Here is a 21,330-nt window from a genome sequence, read left to right as displayed (position 1 = left end):
TAACAGATAATTGCTTTTCAAATATAGATCTTTGTAAATTTCTATTTTCTATATTTCTAGCCAATTCTGGAAAGAATATAGCAGGCTTTACAAACTGGCTCAGGAATTACGTTGCATACATTATGAAATCATTATTAAAAAGTGCTGATATTTAAGTTTTTATTCATTCTTTTTATTTAAACCTCTACTTAAAATGCAGTAGTACATGCACTCTGTTTTAAGTTACTAGAGAGAGCTATGTAACTAAGAGCAGAAAGTGAGACCTGTATTCCCACAGATCAGACCCCTTGAACTATTTCTCTGAACCATCTGACATTGTGATCCCCTTGGGGAAAGGGTAGTTGGTATCTTGATATTGTACAGCAGTTGAGAGAAAACAGACCATACATAGAATTCAGCAACATATGTCTCTAATCTGTCTAGGTATTCACACTCTGCTCATCACCATGGCACATGACTGCCTAGCAACAGTTGCATAAAGTAATGGAAAAAAAAATATAAACAGATTTGATGACTGGTACCCTATTTCATTGTCTTTTCACATACATCACATCCTTGTAGCAGGTGTGTATTTATTTTATCACATGGTGAATTTTGTTGTTTAAAAAAACCCCAAACTATTTTGCTAAAACCACTCCTATAAACCTCTAGCAACAGAAACCAGTACTTCCCAAAAAAACATTCAGGCCTCTTAAACATTTCAACAGGAGTAGGATTTCTGAAGCAAAGACATCTGAAGGACTATCCATTTTGTTAAATAGTTATTGATAAAGCTAAGCAAAAAGCATATGCTACTACAGTTAAATCTCAGTCATCAGTGCATTTGCTCCATAGCTGGAGTGAATTTTCATCCCTTGTGAGCTAGTTACTGGAAGACACATACAACACAGACTGAGCAAGGGTTTAAAGTGCAATAATATATCCTTAAGTTCTTTATGATGGACATCTATAAAGTTGAAAATCAGGTGGAGTGTTAAAGCTGTTAATCCTGGAAACTTGTCTGTATGTGAACTCTGCTCTATGAGCCCACCCCCAATGAGTATGTGTGCATATGTGAATGCCTGTGTTCTAGGTAGTTTTTAGGAGGAATTATTTCTCATACATTTTATCTATGTTAATGTGATCCACTGTTTGAGCATGCTTTTGAGAGATCATTGAAGCCAGGTGTGATTTTGGAAAGATAGGAGGAAAAAGAGTTGAGTCTCCCAAAGTGGAGTGTGTAATTCCAGATAAAGTAGAACACTTTACTGGATTTACACTTTTATTTTCCAATTCAACAGGTTGTATAAAAAATATATATATTTCTTAACCCCATCTGAAAATATTTTCTTGTTTTTACTTTTGTTGGAATTTGGGAGGATGGGTTTTTTTCCCTTTGTACAGCTAGGAATTCTCTATATCAGTTGTTCTAAGCCTTGATTTTTTTGCTTTTTCTTTCTACTTCAGTTTCATATACAATCATATATTAAATCACTAAAGTGATTTAAGAGTGTAATGATTTGGTTCAAATCTTCATAATGATTTTTTGTATTTGTTTTTTTTAATGTCCTGCATCTCCAAGTGTCCTAAACCATAGCAAATACATGAGCATGAAGTATTTTCAGTAACTAAAGAGAATTTAAGCAGTCAGAAATGCACTAATTCTCTTCAGTTATCACTATTATTAGCTTCTACAGGGAAAGGAGTGTATAATAATTTAAAATACTCTTCATATAAGGAAAATGACTATAATTTTTTGTAGTGAATTCAGATAAGTTTTGCTTATACTTATAACTAAATTAATAGAAATTGCTATTAAATCTTTGTTGATTACATGACAGTGAAGGAAGCTATTGATTAAATTGAAATATTCCCTGTGTAGACCTTGCTGTGTTGCAGTAGTGTATAAGAACCAGAATGCAACATGAGATGGAAATAACATCTAAACAAAATTAAAACTGCCATTACTGTGGATAGTGACATGCCACAAAATCTAAGCTTTTCAATATTAGGAAAAATAGCTTTTCAACTTCACACTCTATGTAAATTGAGACTTGGGGAGGGAGGATATTCTGGATTATATAAGCAATGCAGAACAACATAGGAAAAAAATTAATGACTTGAATATGACTATCATCTATTAGAGTGATAAGTTGCAAAGAAATGATTTGAAAAATACAAAGCTTTTTAAAACTTTCTCAGAGTTTTAATTTAGATAACTCTTAACTGTGCTGAAGTAAAACTAGAAGTGTTCTCTAAAAGAGAATGGAGTTTAGTCTGGATTCAAAGTGATCATGCAGTAGATTCAAACAAGCCTTTGAAAAATGATTAAAGTTTGAAATATTTCTAAGTGAAATATTTGTTTTGATCCAAAGAGCACTTGGGATGTTCTGTTGTTACTAACACTGCAATTTGTATGCAAAGGGAGATTATTCACAGTTTTTGTGATGGATGTAAGTTAGTATAGTTGCTTTAGTTCTGCCTCTGGTTAGAAGTGCCACGTAGGCATTTGGGAAAATTGTAGAGATCTTCAAATAGAAACGTTATGGAAGTACAGAATATGGAATGTTCTTAAACACATTACTACACTGTTTCTCTCTCAGAGGAAGACTATGTACGTATTCACATTTCTGCTCTATATTTAAGATTAGATTGTAAACAATATTGATGCCCTGTGAATTTTTCTTTCTTTTTTTTTTTTTTTCCTTTTGTGAAAAGGGACAGAACATGGGAGACATCTATGTATCATGAATAATGTATTTGAATTGGGCAATATTTTCCAATATGTTGGAGTGTTTTCTCATTAGGCCAGAAAACTGTCCTGTCCAGTTTTGAACACAAGTAAATAATAAATTAATCTGCATAGCTAAAGATGTCAACTGCAGTGAGCCATCTGTGCCAGTATTGCTGTTGCTCAGCAACTGTAATTTACTACTGTGTTAGGCCATGTGATGTGGAGATGCTGTTTGCTGGGTAATCATTGGGCAGGAAGCATGGCCCAGCCCTGCCCTGACCAGACAGCTTAATCTGTTTTCAGCTCCCAGCAATATTCACTCAGTGCAGCATGGATGAAGTTTGTTAACCTTTGCTTTGCTGCTGTCTTGATTTGTAGTGATATTTTGTTAATCATTCACATGTTTCTAGTATATTAAATCTCAATGCAGTTAATGAAAGCAATCAGTATTTGTAGCAGTGATGCATGATGCAGTGCACTGAGCTGTATTTAAAAGTCTTTTTCCTTCTCCTGTGCATGAGACAGCTTAAACGTATTTGGCTGTAATAACTATCTTTTGGATATTCTGAAATACTGATGCTCCAAAAAAAGAGAGAAAAATATTATGTTCACTGTTTTGTTTTATGATTCTAATTATATAAGTAATAAAAGAATAGTACCCCAAACACTTATAATTCCTATGTGAACTCTAGCTTTTTGTGTTAGTAATTTAAGCAGAGTAGCAGAGTATGTTTTAAGACTGTGAAAACTGCAGAACACAATTCATCCAGTAATGTTTTTTGGTAGTTTTAAAATAGTTAAGTGACATTTTTAAGTAGTCTTTCAAAAAAGCTTTTTAAAAAGTTTACTCAGACAATTGAATTAGCACCAAGCTACAGTGTTTGTAACCGTTGCTATGGTTTGTGAAATAGCTATCTGAGGACCATGCTATTGACTAGAATCTATCATCATTTTTGTGGACATCTTGAGTCAGTGTTCCCTGATAAACTCCCTAGTTGCCTTTTACATCTGATAACTGAAAGGAAGGTAAATATTTATTTTGTAGTGATGATCTGTTTTACTCAAGTGAGTATCAGTTGCGTACTGTGTGCAATAGTGAAGTATTTGTTTTAGAAAAGCTGAGATCTTACTCATGAAAGGATGATGTAGAAAGAAAACGTTAATCTAGTTATGCCCAGGATTGTTTAGGAGACCTTTTCAGTTGTATATTGACATACTAAATCAGTTTATTCTGTGACAGTTCTTTTTTTGTTGTTCATAGATTTTTGTGATCCAGTTTTTCTCTTAAAATATTCTACTACCCTACTTGAAGCTGTATAAAATCATGGGCTGAAATGCTTTATTTTTCATGTTTCTCGTCATCTTGGCAGAAATGTCTGCTGAGATCCAAATCTGGATTTCTCACCTCTCTCTGAAATTATCGGGAACCAAATAAGCTGATGAATTTTCAGAGGAGAAATTGATTTTGTCAGAAAAGCTTTTGGGCAGTGCTGAGCAATGTCAACAAAGCCCATTTATGTCTCTGTGGCAATGTAAAGTCTCTATAAATCTTTACATTTCTGTGGTGATGTAAAGGGATGTTAATATTTTATGTATATCTTAAAGCTTCTCTCTATAGCACCAAATGACTGGTTTAAATGAGGATGAGACCCCCTGCAGAATGTGGCTCTGTGACATTCATATTACGTGCCAGTAATTTTTACATGTGATATATTTAATCTGCAAGTCAAAATTTCATTTGCATTTACATCTGGAATCTTGGAATCCAGATAGATTCTTTTCTTCCCCTATATCATCTGCAGGAAAAGAGATTGAGAACACCAGTCAATGCACTCACTCTCTAACAGTTTTCCTCTCACTTTTGATGGGTTTATTAGAATAAACACTTTTGCAAGAAGGTATAGGCTCTGGATTGCCTTTGGTAAGGTTGGTGTTGTCTGAGATAAGGAGAACTGAAATATAGCTGTTAGGTTAAGAGTGCTTGAAGAAAGGTGAGCTATGGAACACGAGGCTATAATTTTCTTCAATACAGTTACCCATGGATATTGTTACAAAAATACTGAATAAATTTGTTTAGTGCTGCCAACTCCTTGTGAGTCTTTGTGAAACTTTTTAAAAATGTATGATTGGTGAATACATAAAAATATTTTAATTACTTTGTAGTTGTTAAGAGGGCATATAGATTCCACATCAATGACTTAGAAGGTGAGGTAGCACTTTTTGTATTCAGTAGTTGAAATCTGAACAAAAATGCATTAAAATCTGCATGAAATCTGTCAAATTTACAGTTCCAGTCATGGTGCTTAAGGACACAGGTCTCAGGATGAAGAAAATCACTTAGATTTCTTCTAGAAATAAGATGCAGCTCCCACCCGTGTCTACAGACCTGTATAAAAATAGAAAGCTTGGGATCCTTAGCATCCAAGAAGAATCTCCTTTACAAGTAGACGGAAACTGTAAAACCTCATGTGTTGTTCTGGAAACTTTTGCCTTTAACTGTAGGTAGAGATATGAGAAATTGGGAGAAAGAAGCTAGAAACTCACAGAACCACTTTCCAGGAAAACCTTTAAGAACAGATAAACATTAGCGATTCAGGTATCAACAGCAGCAGGAAATTTTACTTCATCTGTAGTAATGTGTAAGAGCAACTTTATTTAACAGAAACCTGCCGTTCCAATCATAGGACTAGAGTTTGTGCAGTTTTGTGTTTGAAGATGATGTGTGTAAGCTATAATGATGAGGGTTTTGGCACTTAAAAATAGCAGTTGAAAGTTAAAGTTTTGTTTTCTGCACCAGACCGTGTTGAAAACTTTAGTATAGAATTCACTGTTTTATTTTTGTACTCCAATTGAGTAATAAAGTCAGACAGGACCAGCTGCATGTTGAAGACAAGTCTAAAGTCCGGTGTCACAATTAAGATTTACTTATTGCAAGAAATTTTCCCTTGGACACAGGACTTGAAGAGGAACTGATCACCAGTCAAACAAAATTGAAGTTAAGCTAGATATAATCTTTGTTCAGGTCCTCTGTACAGTTCTGAAGTTAATTCCTTTAATAATTCAAAACTGAGCTTAAACACGTGTTCCAGTTTTGTTTCAGTTGGTTTTATTTTTTAACAGTCATTTGCTATATGGTTTGCAAGTAGATTGGAAAATTGTTGAAGTGATCTAAAAAATTTTCACTGTAAATGAAAGATTAAAAGCAGCTTGTTATGAATTATAACTTGATTACTATAAACTTACAGCTCGGGCCAAAATTGGGCATCTCTTTGTGACGTTAGTAATAGCGAGCCCATATTCCAGAGTGTGTTTGTACTGTGCTTATCAAAACAATTGGAACAACTGTGTTTTAAGGAACTGTATCCAACTGTTCTTGTAATTTTTGCTGCTGGAAAAGTATCAAGGCTGGCAAAGCACACCGAAATAATGAATTCGTTGCCTCAGTCCTCGACATCAGAGTTCTTTCCTTCCAATAAGCTCTGATATTACACAGACAAAAATCTTTGCATGTAGTACCTTCAATTCATCCCATGGTGTATGGTGGAGATTTCAGACCTGAGTGGGAAACAGGATCCAGAAATCTTCATCCTTAGTGGAAAAGATATGGGTCTTTTGTTCTATGTTGTCCTAATTGTAATTTTCCTCTGTTGCAATGATGTGGGCAAATGCCACAGCTGGTACCCTGTGTTTTACATACAGACTAAAGAACAGTAGTAGAGCTACAGATGACCTGCCTAAGTATCTTCTTGCAGATGTAGTCCTGCAAGACTCTGTGCCCTATTGAATGGCATTTTTGCTGCCTATAATGTTTCTACTACTGATGTAAAATGTGGAAAAAGGCATGTGATGCTTCCTAACCACATGTTGCTTTAGCCTATTTGATCCTTCCTTAGATTGTGAGGCTTTAGAAAAGCAAGGTAGGAATGACCAATTAGGATTATTGAGTTTTTGTGTATTGTTAGAAAATACAATTTCCTTCCCATGTAATACTTCTTGGGAAGGAGAAAAGATATTTTAAAGTTGTGAGGTGCTAAAATTAACTAGAAACATGGATAAATAAATTACTTGCTTTATTCCTTCTCTGTTGAAAACAGGGGCTGGTTGTGTACAGACATAAAGCAATTACGCTGAGAGCTTCTTTTAATAACAAAGGAATTTGAGGAAACCTAATTATAACTCTTTAAATGCTATCAGGGCTTAGGCAAATCTGGTTCCAAATGAAGACTTGCCCTCAAACTGATGGTAAAATGTGAGTCTGTGTAATATTGGTGTCCATTAACACATCTCAGTGCCTAATTCATTGGATGCACATATACTACCAATACTTGTGCCCTGTAATTTAAAACATTACCAAAACCATAAACGGTATAAAGAGCTTGATAGAGATGTGTTTAAACATAATTATGCATTTATTATGCTATAATTCTGATTATTGTTTTCTGTCAGCAGACTTGATGGATCAAACCATTTTAGCAGTGTTTGTCTTTTTTCCCCCCTCTCTATTCCAGCAAATCATTGCTATAAATGAATCACTGCTGGGTCCCATGAAATTCCAATGTATTTTTTCATTCTGGTGGGTTTTTATCCTCCAATATTTAGCTGTGTGTAAACTGAATGTGAACTCTTTAGAAGCAGGGGCTCAGCAATAGCTGCAGTTGCAGGAATGTGGAGAGGAATGAAAAAATCAGTTGGGCATGTTAACTAAAAAACAGTATTAGTGGTAATACTTCTCCCTTTTTACACTGAAGTCTCAAGTATTGCAACAAACCGCATAGTACAATAACCTAATACGTTGATTTTTATTAACTTTGTTTTATCTTAATAACTTTAAAATTGTGTTGATTTTTTTTTCTCCCCTGCAGATTAAGGAATGGCTCTGTTTAAACTGCCAGATGCAAAGAGCGTTAGGTGGTGACCTAGCACCAAGTCATGGTCCTGGGCCACAACCACCTCCATCCAAGCAGATGACACCTGTTCCTCCTTCAACAGCTAAACCATCTCCCCAGCCACCAGCAGTTCAAAAGAAAGATGCTTCTCCAAAACCTGATCCTTTGCAGCTAGCAGAATCAAAAAAGACCCCACCACAGAAGAAGCAACCGTCCTTGCCTGGGTCTCCCCCTGTAAAATCAAAACAACCTCGTGCTGAGCCTACTGAGATCTCCCAGCAAAGAGATCTTACTCCAAAGTCTGATCAGGCCAAGCCAACACAGGCTGAAGATAAGGAGAAACAACCCATTGTACAGAAGCCTACAACAGATACTGTGCCTACGTCTGCAGCACCAGAGCTGAAAAAGGATCCTGCAGGTCCCAAACCTCCACCAACTCAACAAAAAGTGGCAGATTCCCCAAAGCCAGAGCTTGCCAAGCCGTCACAGGACACACATACAACTGAGGACAAACTAGATTCCAAACCCCTTCAACAAGTGTCTCGACAGAAATCAGATCCCAAGCTTGTGTCTCAGCCTGGGGCTAGACCTGATGCTAAAACTCAAAAGCCTGTTGAGACAACACAAATAAAAGATGATCCTAAGAAGCTACAAACAAAACCAGCGCCAAAGCCTGAGACCAAACTAGCTCCCAAGGGCCCACAAGCAGGGGCAGGTCCCAAGCCAGCACCTCAACCTCAGCCACCTCAGAAAACTCCAGAGCAGTCAAGGCGTTTCAGCCTTAATCTAGGAGGCATCACTGATGCCCCTAAGCCTCAGCCTACAACACCACAGGAAACAGTTACTGGGAAGCTCTTTGGATTTGGAGCTTCAATCTTCAGCCAAGCCTCGAATTTAATTTCTACAGCTGGTCAGCCAGGATCTCAGACATCAGCCCCTGCTCCGCCTGGTCCAGCAGCGAAGCATCCCCAGCCTCCATCACAACCTCCTGCCTCTCAGGCACCCTCCAAAGAGGCTGGTCAGGCTCAGCCTCTTCCAAAAGCTGTTCCTGTAAAGAAAGAAGCCAAGCCTTCAGTGACTGAAAAATTAGAGCCATCAAAAGTGGATGCTGTTTTAACGACTAAAGGATCTGATTTAGAAAAGAAACCTGGTTTGGTTAAAGATAGCAAGCCTCAGGCTACTGAAGCCAAGAAACCTGCTGGGCTCTCGGAACCAGAGAAAGCCAGCCAGCCTAAAGCATCTTGTCCCCTTTGTAAAACTGGACTAAATATTGGTTCTAAGGATCCCCCCAACTTTAATACGTGTACAGAGTGCAAGAAAGTTGTGTGCAATCTCTGTGGATTTAACCCAATGCCACACATAGCTGAGGTAAGGTGATGGAGTCTGTATTTACTCTGTGTTCTTACTTGCAGGCTCCCTTTTCTGAGGAGACCAGTCTGTAGCTGATTTTTTGCTATTGTTTTGTTGAGAACCATTTGAATGTCTCATCATCTGAGCGAGGGCTTTTAAAATTAAATATATGTTGTATGAAACTTGGTCAGTGGTCAGAAAGTGCTTCCAGTGCATTTTCTGCAGATTAAGGGAGTTTGATACAACTGGTTGCTTGATTTTTGAGGCATAAACAGAAACATCTGGTGAAATTGATGCTACTATGATATAACTACTGCACTTTCAGGTCCATCGTGGGATGAAGTTTTTTTCATGTGCTTCAGTATTGTGTGTTAACATATGTGCTTCTTAAATCAATGCTCGAAATTCAGACTGTATTGAATGAATGTGTTAATGTTTAGTTATTCTCCATCTCTCTTGTTTAATATATTCCTAAATTTATTAATCTGCTTCTGGCTTTGGAGACTTTGCACATTCTGATGTATTTGTTAGGAAGGTTGAAGTTTGAGTGATACCTGTATGGTGAAATGTGTAATATTTGCTGTGAATAAGTTAAGGTTCCTAGTGTCACCTCATTCATTAAGGAGTTTGAAAGTGCCCTTTCTGTGACTACTAGAGACAGATCCAGTAGGGACAACTTATGTTTAATTTCATTAAGCAACTTGTTAATGTGAGTTTCCTCCCATTCCACATTTTCATCCTCCTTTCTTTCTTGTAATTTTTTGTCAAGGGATTTGGAAACTTTATACTAGCTTAACAGACAGGTGCAAGCATACCTTTCTTGCTGTATCAATTTGACAAGGTAATGTAAGCAGACCACTGGAAAATATTTGTGACCAATTTAAATGTCTGACTGTGTCTGTGTAGCACATGAAGACAGTGGCTATTAATGTTATGTCTTTAAAATCTGAATTAATAGATTAGAAGTGGTTCCCAGGGTTAAAGGTTATTGCTTCTCAACCTTGAGCTGAGAACTAGTGTTGGGACAAATAGTAAAGTTGCAGCAAGAACATTGCTTGTGTTGTCTGCATATGCTTTTTTTGTGGATTGTTTTCTGGAATATACTGTCATTTGAAAGATAATAGATACATTCTGTCTAACTTACGAGTATGTTGTTTACTACTTTTGTGGTTATTTAGGTCAAAAGGAAAGGTCTGAAAACACAGGAAGATTGACCAGTAGTGGAAATCCAGGATTCAGTTGATTTTTAACATTTTGCTTATGCTCTGAACTCCATCAAATACACACATTCCTTCATCACTGTCCAAACCCCTGCCCCATACATAGACATACAGAATTACAGACTAATTTATGTTGGAAAAGACCTTTAAGATTGAGTCCAATTGTTAACCCAACACTGCCACATCCACCACAAACTGTGTCCCTCAGTGCCTCATCTACATGTTTTTTAAATACGTCCCAGGACTGTGGCTCAACCACTTCCCTGATTAGCCTGTTCTAATGATTAGAAACCCTTACAGTGAAAAAATTTTCCATAATATCCAATGGAAAGCTCTGGTGGCACAACTTGAATCTGTTTGCTATTGTCCTGTTGCTTGTAGCTTGAGAGAAGTCTGACCACCCGCGTTGCCACAACCTTATTTCTGGTAGTTGTAGTGAACAGTATATGCACATACACACACACACACACACACACACGCACACTTAGATTCTAAATGTGAAAAACTCATATGAATTTCTCCCAGAGACACCCTATTATGCATACATGGAATATCATAGAAACAAGATGTCATTTCTGGTGAAACACCATGCTAGAAGGATAGCTACTCAAGACCTGGTGCATGAATTGACTTCTTCAGAATTGACTTAAGTGTGATAGTGTGAGGCTGCCTTGTCATGTGCACTTTTGTACTCTATTTCTTCTGTTTTTTGCATCTTTATGACTCTCTTTTGTGTTTTCTTGTTCCTTATGCTGCACATTTCCATCTCTGTCCACAGATTTGCATCATATCTTCTTTTTTCCCATAATTGTTGCTACAAATTGGCAAATCACTTTTCCTTGACAACAGGAGGCAGTTTGCTTGGCTGAGGGCAGCCTGACTTTAATTTTCATGAAGATGGGAGAAAGAAGGGGGAGCTCATCCTCTCATCTCCCAAATGAGCTGTGTAAATAATGTATATAACCTCAGATAGCAGTTCTGTCCCTATATATAGTGCATACTGGTTACGTGACAAATATGATGATGTGCAAATAGTTTATGCTTCTATCATACCATTTTCTTCCACCAAACTTTTCTGATGAAATGAGTACAGTCTTGTAGGTTTTGTTTGTTTGGCTTTATTTTCAAGCAAATTTGGAAGGAGAAATAGAGATGCTTGAAAATTGGTCTTTCTGGTGGCTTTCTACCTAATTATTTTATTTCTTCCTATATTCATCAAAGAAAAAATTATAATCCAGAAGGCTATATTCCCTCTTGGCCCCAGAAAGTGTTTTGGATGAGCAAACATAATGGGTATTTTACAGTTTTGCTTTGGGGCTGTATCAGAGTGGTTCTAACAGTTGCTTATTTATTATCCATATATTGCTACCTCAGTAATGACTGAAAATGAGTTGTTTTATTGATAGTGATGGCTGAAACCTTGTTGCTAACAAAGTTTGTATTTGGTCCCATGGAGTAGGGAAACCAGTCTTCCATTGACAAATGTAGAGGAGCATGTAAATCCATGGACAGTTCTACCTGAAGATCTTTCAGCAGGGAATGTCTTCCAGGCAATGGCTGCTGTACTGTAGACATAGCTGAGAGTACTTTTAAGGGAAGAACGTACTTTCTTTTAGTGGCAGTTGTTTGTTCTTGCTGGTATGTGAAATAACTTTCAAAAAAGCCTTTAAGTGGCTGCTGTTGGCTCTCTAATAACGTCTATTCTGAAGGAAACAAGAGAACTAGACTTTTACCTAGTCTAAATCAACAATATGCTGTTTACTTCAGTGAAATTATTCTGATTTGTGAAAGCTGAGAATTAGGTTAGAATATTTTCTCCTGGAATGGACTGATAGTTCTTTTTCTCCCTGATTTGTTGATCCAACAGTCAAACAGTTATTTACTTAGATAATAATTTATTCATGAAGCAAACAGCCACAAATGATTAAATAAATGACACTTGATAGATTTCAAAGACTCACAAGACCATGTGTGTCCTAGTGCATTAGCAGACTCCTTACTCTGCCATTTGCTCAACAGGGAGGAGCACTGTTTACCAGCTCTGTAATTAGCTTTCCAGCTCAGGTAGTTGGAAGCAGCTCTATTTTTAGTAACGAAGCACAAGATTGCAACTGCAGAAGCCAGAAATGAAATGTGTGGCAACAACCATTTTGTGCATTTAAAACTCAGTGAAGCTGTTCAGAATATTGAACAGGAGCAGAGATGGTCACCTGTAATATAGCTAAGTGGGTCAGGAATATAGAACCTGTGGTGATTTCATGTAGTAGTAAAATAAAGATTTAAAAACTAAGCTAAGGAAAACTAAAATACCCAAATTTGTAGAATCTATATGGGCAACATGAAAAAACTAACATCTAAGAGTCACATGTTATGAACCAAAAGAGCTCAAAACATAATGTGTGTATGTGAGTGTGCTAATGGATTTAGTATGATAGAACTTCCAAGGGAAAAACAGAAGCACTTTTTAGTCTATTAGGTAAGTAGAAGTAAGAAATGTTCCATATGTGAAATAAATGATTGGCATTACAGTAAAGAGAGAATTGTTTTGAATGAAGGTGAAGGACAGGAAGGACTGAGGAAAGGCAGAAGAGATATCATATCTCAAACTTGGTAAGAGTTTCTTGTTTGAAAAAGATATAGTCTGTTACAGATGTGTTCAGAATAAGTAATACAAACATTCATGGTGAGAATGATGTTTCTTAATATGTTTTGCAGAGAATATTTTCTATATGAAATTGTTTGACATGGCTGAATGAGATAGCGGGAATCTGTAAACAATGACCTTGATGGTTGCTGTCCAATCTATATTCTTATTTTTTAAGAAAGAAATGTATAAATCACCAAAATAATTTAGATTTTTTTCTGATAATTTATTTTGCTCTTACTTGTCAGACCAAAATAAATGAAACACAGATAAAATATTTTTTTCTTCTCACCACATAGTATGGAGAGAAAAATGAAAAGATAAACTAATTTTCTAGGTGCTATCATTAAATTCAATAGTATAACCAGGTTAGAAATGGTACCTTGCTTTTCAAATATGAACTCCTAGAAGTAACAGTAAATAGCATTTTCGATCTGATATAAGCCCTCTCTCTAGCTGAAGGGAGGAGCTTTGTTGTTGTTACATATTTTCATATACTCATATATATTTATATATTTTCAATGTATCTTGGGTTCTTGTACCTCCTGAAATCCTGCAGAAAGGGTCCCTGATGTAAGTAATTATAGGTGAGTAATTGTAACAACTACAGCAATTTCTATTCCAAACCTGTCCTAAATGAAACAAACTCTGCTCTTAAATGCCCACATGGTAGTTTGGACTTTTAGCAAGTGTGCAGGAACATTGCAAAGTAATGAGGTGTCTAAGATTCTAATGAAAATCCCTAAAATGGTGTACTGCATCATCTGAGGTGACACCCATTGCCTCTGTCTGAATTTATGAACAACTGTACTACTATGTTTTTCCTGTTTGAGAAAGCTCAGACCATTATGCAAGTTGGCAGTTTTAACTTCTAATAGGAGTTCCTATCTACTCTGTTACATTTGATGATGAGTTGTTTTGGAAACAGATGGTGTCTGGGAAACACAGGGAAGAAGAATTTGCACTTAAAAAACAGAGAAAAACAGCCACTCCTTTCAATTGCATAATTTATCTTTTCTGCCACTTCCCTCTCGCTTTATATTTAAAGCTCCTTTGAAAATTTTGATTAAGAAAGTGAATGCTATTATTGTTTAATAACAGTAGCCAAATAGTACAGAGAATAATAGACTAACACAATGTATTATGGAAATATTACCCATCAAATTATAAGTCTGTATAATTGAGAAACTGTTAAAACTACTACCAGTTACTATTTTAAAAGATAAAATCTGGCATTGAAAAAGAGAGTGCATGTTACATGGCAAAACCCCCACTGGACTTCTCAACTGTCAGACTGAAATTAACTTCAAAGGATATATCCTACTTTTGTTTAATTCCATATGCATAATAGAAATACCATTAAAATGAAAAAAAATTTAACAGCAGAACCACTCTCTTCTTCCATTTTTCCTGTAAAGTGCATATATTGTGCATATGCAGAATGAAAGGGCTCATATGGAATGACCTGTTAATGGATAATTTAATAAAAATTTAACACTTTTTTTTTTTAATTTAGTGCCTGAATTCACCTTTGAAATAAGGCAGAAAAGCTTAAGCTTCATCATTAGAATTAGGCTTCTAGTATTCATGTTTGCAGAGGTATTTAAATGCTTAAAGATAGAGATGTCAGTTGTCCACAACATTTGTAAGTATCTGTTAGGAACTGCTGTTCTCTGATGCTTCAGCTAATAGCTGTGTTCCAAAATCCCTACCTTGACCTGATATTTTTCCAGCAACTTGAACTTCTGTCTCATGGCTTAAGCTATTCCTTTTGAGCAGTGTCTACTTTGTTTTGAGGCCAGCCATTGATGAAACCCCTTTTAAGATCTGATTTTGGCATCTTTGAGAGTAGTGCACCCAGAGGCAGGTACTGTTTGACATTAAATGTATCAGCTATGATTACTTCATTTAATAATAATAGTAATAAAGCCTGCTCATGATTAAGTACAAGGTGGTGGTTTTTTGAGTGTATTTGTTCTTCAGCAATATATTATTAAATATACAGATCTGCAAATAGACATATGACTTCAGGACTGCTACCTTCAGCTCAGGGCTGTTACTGGAGTACTATAGCCAATCTTCTTGTCTTTGTCTTCTTGTCTCCCTTGTGAGTTTTCACTCAGTTGCAGCAGAGGAAGTGAAGCCAAGAGTAAGCTACTACATCCAGATAAGCTGAGTAACAGATGTCCTGTGATGGTTTTGTTTGAATTCTCTAGTCACTGTAAAAGGAAATGAAAACATTCTTGCTTTCTCACAAGTTTCTCTAAATAGATGTGTTATATTTCAGTAGGGCTACTTGGTGCAAAGCAAACTATAGACTAATGCAGTTTCATTTTTTGTCAGTCATGTTTTGTTGGTTGCTTCTGAACATGATGATCTTTGGAAAGCAAGGCTTGTTAGATTTCCAGGATTGCTAGTCAAAGCATTAGCTACAAGATTGCATTCTTGATAATTTTTCTTTCCAGTAGTTACAACTGTAAAACTATGGAAATTTTTACCCCCTTGGAATTCAATTCAAGGAGTGGTATAATTATTCAAAGTAATAGTTTGACCTTTGGAAGCACTATTACCATGATTAATTTCCTACTGTTTGTTTTCTTTATTCAGACTTCTAAAAGTTTCCAAATTGCCTCTCAGACAGAAGAACACCAGGGATGGATAAATACCATTAAAACAAACAATGAGATGTAGACATAAAGCTAGGCAAGACCAGATGGCTTTTATTAATGTTGGTAAAGGCCACTGATGGTGTGAAATCCAAAGGAATATCTACTGCAACACTGCTGCTGACACACACAGCTCCCGTCTAACTGGTTGGTTATTTTCCTTATCCAGTTGGAATTCATATGCAATGACTTCTTTACCTGGATAAATTTATTATATATTACATGGGGTTTTTTTTCTTTTGAAACATAAAATGCTGATGAAGTAAATGATTAACACAGAGTTTTCAGTGTTGATTTTTGTGGGTGTTTTACCTTTATTTCTGTGCCATTAGGAAATCGGACAGTTTATAGACTAGTGTATTAGAGAAGATTAAGCTGGAGTCACAAATCTAAAACAGGTAATCAGGAAAATTACTGACCTGGCCTTGAGCCAAGTGATTTTCTTCTCTGTTACTTCATTAGAAATTTGAGTTTTGTCCCATTATCAAATGAAGAACAAATCTTGTGGAAGATTGGCTGGTATTAATGGCATCTAAGTTTTTTGTTATTTTTTGGTTTTTTTTCTGTGAACTTTATAAGAGTCTTTATTTTATTGAGATCAAGGTATTTTAAGTTTTTCTTGTAATCTCATTTTTGTTCATGTTTTATTGAGAAACAAAAATGCTTAATTTAGAGACTTTAAATATTATACTGAGAATTAATTAATTTCAAGGTAAGATCCAATGAGTATAAAGCATTTTGACCCAATTCCAGGTTTTTTTAAGCAAAGAGATAAAATCTAATGCATGTTAAGTGCCTCAGTTCTTTTTTCGGCACCCAGCTGAGATGCCATAGTAAGACATCACTTACTATTTGATCACATTAAAGATATGTGCAGGCACTGTCAAAACTTCTGTGATCATAAAAGTACAACAAGTTTAACTTTATTGGAACCCTTAAATGATTCTGGTCGTCTGATATATTTGCTATAGGGGGAGCTTCAAATGAATTTTTTTTCTTCTATTCCAGCAATAGGAAGATCTAGTGTTTTCTCTAGGAACAAAGGTTGCAATAGCATTTTAAAAAATATCTCTGAGGATTTTGTATATCTGAAAACAGAATGTTTATCACTGGATATTTATCAATAGTTGGATTACAAGGATAGATATATATTTCAGTGTTTGACAACATTCTAAAAAGACAATATACTATTAAACATTGTGATCTTATTTCTTGCAGAATGAAACTGTTTATGTTGTTGCAGCAGTTAATAAGTTACATTTGCTGCATGTGTTTAAAATTTCACATCATGGTTCTCCTGACCAAAAGGCTAATGTTCGCCACACTGTGACCATCCCTTAGTGAAGGACATTTTGCAAATGCAGGTGTAAAAATCTCTTGCTTTCCACTGCTTTGTGCTGATTTTAAACTTAATGGGATTGCACAAGTATAATATTTCTCACTGTTTGCATAGAGAGAAATTGGAAGTAAAAATAATTAAACCTTAAGATGTAAAGAAAGAGAAGAAATGAGCAAGGTAGGGCACATTTCTGTTTAGTGTACTATATGACAGTACTTCTCTCTGAATAGAGAATGTGTCATTTAAAGAGAAAGTGGCCACTGACTATTTTTAATACTGCTGAAATGCAAATGACTCAGTGGACCAGGATGAAAACTACTCTGGCTTTAGCTTTAATATTATTTATGTATTAAATTGATTTCTTCAGTATTACTAAGAGTATGGACAGAGATTGAGAGGAACCTAAGCCATTATATAGTTGTGGAAAGGAGATTAGATTCATGCCAGTAAGCTGTTTGAGATGCTCTCTAGCAGCATTTGAAGCAGGAGGTCATGAACTGATGCTGAAGAGGAGGATTAGCAGCCTCTAAACCGTTCTGACTGAATTTTGCACAAAATGCTGTCAAGTCAGAGGAAAAAAAAAATTACAATCACTAGGAAAAACTTAGCCAGTAGTCTATATCAGACCAGAACACTCACTGAAGAGTGAGGTATATTTGTCTTCTGTCTGTGTTTTGGAGGTTAATGAAATTACTCAGACAGTGAGGTAACCTAGGCTTCTAAGGACAGGACTTGAAAGACCATATGGTGGTCTTCTGTTTTTAGAACTTCTATGTTAGTAATCTTGTAGGTTTGGAGGGTTTTTTTTTTATTTTTTTCCTTAGTGAGCAATCTTCACATTGGAAAGAGTCCAGTTGTCATGTACAGAGATTAGAAATTGAGCATAAGGAGTCTTGTGTTTAAATATATAGTTCTTAATGAAAGTAGCTACTTTTTAAGGATATTTTGTCTCCTGGCAGTTACCTGAATAATTGAGTTAAAAACTGCAGATATAATGTTTCCATTTTTTATCTAAGATTTCTGAACATTTTCCTGACCTGTCAATAAAGAGCCTATTGTTATGATTGTTTGTTTGTTTTCTTTTACAATGCCATTCGCATAATTGCATATTTGGAAATACTGGAGTACATTGAAGATGATGACATAACTCTGATCCTTGTCAATAGCTGTCAGTGCAAATCTCTGATTTTTCTTTAAAGTATCATTTTTGTGACACATCTTAATTTTATTTCTTATCTTTTATACATTAAAAAGCAAAAATACATATTTCTCAATGCTAGAAATCTCTTTCATAACTACGGTCTTCAATATACTAGTTAGTAACTATATTTTTGTACATTTAGAGCATGATGCTATGTCCTTTACTGTCTGGAAAAGGTGGCAGATAACCTTTTCCTGTTCCCTGCCCTCCCTATTCCTCTCCTAAACCAACACACCAAGTTTTAAATTTCTATAGAAATACTATTTCCCCATAGAAATTTAGCTGGAATCGACACCGAAACATTGAGCTCATGCATTATTACATGAAAACCAACCTGAACACGTATTCAGCTTCAGATTATTTATTTTTCTTTTGAATTATAGTAGAGTGAAAAAAGGAATACTTTAAATACTCAATATTTCTTAAATAGTTTTGTATTGAAAGATGCACTAAATGTTTTGATTCATCAAAAGTGTATTTTACACTGAAAACTGGTTAAAACAATAAAGTTGCAACATGCTCTACTTTCTGGCTAGTGGTTTTAGTATCTCATAATAGAGTTGTTCAATTCTGACTAAAAGTGGAAATTGGATTAAGGTTCCATCACTATCTCTAAAAGTATTTACATTTTTATTTCTAACTGAGTAAAGCAAGAATTCTGAAGAAAGCAAAGTTTTGATTCAACTTTTTTAAAAAAATAAACTAAACTTTGAATGTACTTAAGGTGATTCAAGGTCGATGTCATGGTATGACATTTGTCAGACAGTGTAAGGCTTTGTACTCATTACAAAACAGTAATGAGTAAAATAGAACTACCCCTTTCACAGGCTTCTGTACATACATCTTTGTGCTGACCTACAATGCACTTCTGTTTTGTCTTGAATCGTGTCTGAGCCAAGAACACTTGTATTGTGCTGTGTAGTGAATTTTTAAAGTCGTGTGCCCAGTATAGCTGGGATTCAATTACACTATTAGGCCAGACCTCTAAAGAGAAAGAGTGATGCCATATTTCTTCTATATCACCTATCAGCAGAAGGATGTCCTGATCAAAACATAGGCTCTCATTTGAATTGCCATCCTTTTAAATATTTAAGCTGTGCTGCTTTTTCTCCAAACCTTTAAGGGTTGTGTTAGTCCTCTGTCTTCCTTCAAATGACAAATCTGGTCAATGCTTTTTTATGAGGCATAATGCACAGTGTAGCTAAAGGAACTTTTGTTTGAATCTGTAATTTGTTATAATTAGTTATAGTCATAATTGGAGGCTTCATTGAAATTCATGCTCTTCCCTCCCCATTCTTTCTTCTATATGCTGTTGGTAACTGGCCTCAAGAACAGTTCAGATTTAATACCTTTCTTTTATATAGTAAATTAACTTGTTCCACATATTGGTTCGAGGCATGATATACTTTCCCTGGTGATTTCCTTGGACACATTTGAGTCTGCTCCTGACTGCCTTTTCAGAATGAAATGAAGACACTTTTGATGTTATAACTATCCTTAGTATCTACATTGGATGGGGTGAAGCTCCCTTCACCTATAAACCACAGAACATATAATGTAGACCATCTCCCCAAAGCAGTCAATTGGAGCAGGTTTCTCAGGGCCAGTAACATTTTGAATGTTTCCAAAGACTGAGACTCCCCAACCTCTTCAGGTAACTTTTGACTACCTTCATTGTTGTTTTTGTGTGTTCGAGTCTTTTGGTGTTTTTGTAATCATTATGTTTAAATGAAATATTGGGTATTCAAATTTTAAGTCCATTTGCATTTTTATCCATTCACTGCAAAACAGTGAGAAGACTCTGGCTTAATCTTCTTTTCACTCTCCCATCAACTCTTTACATACATCAAGAAGTTGTCCCTGGGCCTGCTTTTCTTCAAGCTCCTTTTCTCCAGTTTCAGCTCTTTAAGCTTCTCCTTGTATAAGTGATGCTCCATTCCCTTAGTCTTAATAAATGCTTCATGAGCATTTACTGGCCCTGCTGTAGTATTTCCATGTCTCTCTTGTACTGCGGAACCCAGAACTGCACACAGACAGCACTCTGCCAACAGTTCTGAGTACAGGGGAATAATAACTCCTCTAGACCTGCCAGCTATGCTTTTAACTAATACAGCCCAGGATGCTGCAAGTATTCAAGCATGCTTTTTGCCTCCTGCCTCCCCTGAATCACATACTATACTCTAGGGCACAGAACACACATGCAGCACTATGCTGACAGGATGCAGGGGAGGACTTCGCTGTAAACACAATTATATTATTGCCTTAGATATCAGTTTTTGAAAGTGATGGAGTCCAGGAGAAACCCTCATCAATCCATTCCAAGGACTACTAACTTTAAACTGACCATTAGTCACTGTACATCAGTGGACTTCACACAGGCAATGACTGTAGCCGAAGGTGTCAAGTGCAGATTTCTGATAACTGTGATATCTCTACAAAATATACCCTAGGAGATATTCTGCATGGCAGATGTATATTACAGAATCTTAAGGATTGGAAGGGCCCTTGAAAGTTCATCTAGTCCAACAACCCTGCCAGAGCAGGACCACCTAGAGTAGGTCACACAGGAACTTGCCTAGGTGGGTTTTGAAGATCTCCAAAGAAGAAGACTCCACAACCCATCTGGGCAGCCTGTTCCAGTACTTCGTCATCCTCACAATGAATAAATTCTTCGTTGTATTTCTTTCGAACCTCTTATGTTCCAGCTTTTACCTGTTGTCCTGTCATTGGACATAACTTAGAAGAGCCTGACTCCATCCTCCTGACACCCACCCTTTACATATTTGGAAACATTAATGAGATCACCCCCGAGTCTCCTCCAAGCTGCAGAGCCACAGCTCCCTCAGCCTTTCATCATAAGTGAGATGCGCCACTTCTTTCATCGTTGTAGCCTTGCACTGAACTCTCCCAAGCATCTCACTGTCCTTGAGCTGAGGAGCCCAGAACCGGACACAATATTCCAGATGAGGTCTCACGAGGGCAGAGTAGAGGGGGAGAAGAACCTCTCTTGACCTACTAAAGACACTCTAATACACCCCAGGATGCCGTTTGCCTTCATGGTCACAAGGGCACATTGCTATATTGACTCTTCCAAGCTATATTAACAGGTTTAACAGTAAAAAGTGTAGATACTCTTTTAGAGGGAAGAAAGGATTAGAACAGAATCCAAGCTAAAATTTCATGCAGTATTCCAGGAGCTGAATTTTGAACCTGATCTGTATGGCTGGAGTATTTATTGTCAAATCAGTTCAGCTAATGCCACTTTCTACTTCCTCCCCCTCCTAAATTTACCTCCTCTCTAAACAGAATGA

General features: G+C 36.3%; 1 protein-coding gene across 1 annotated transcript in view; it reads left to right on the top strand.

Moving 5' to 3' along the window:
• PCLO (piccolo presynaptic cytomatrix protein) overlaps positions 1 to 21,330 on the top strand; it is a 355,223-nt gene that overhangs the window by 10,425 nt on the left and 323,468 nt on the right. Inside the window, exon 3 of the mRNA XM_061989223.1 lies at positions 7,576 to 8,967. Within this exon, the coding sequence (XP_061845207.1) occupies positions 7,576 to 8,967 (1,392 nt within the window). The remainder of the gene's footprint in view (positions 1 to 7,575; positions 8,968 to 21,330) is intronic.

This window comes from Colius striatus, chromosome 1 (genome assembly GCF_028858725.1).
Source record: "Colius striatus isolate bColStr4 chromosome 1, bColStr4.1.hap1, whole genome shotgun sequence".
In the NCBI taxonomy this organism is placed as follows: Eukaryota; Metazoa; Chordata; class Aves; order Coliiformes; family Coliidae; genus Colius; species Colius striatus.
This window is presented reverse-complemented; position numbering and strand designations above follow the sequence as displayed.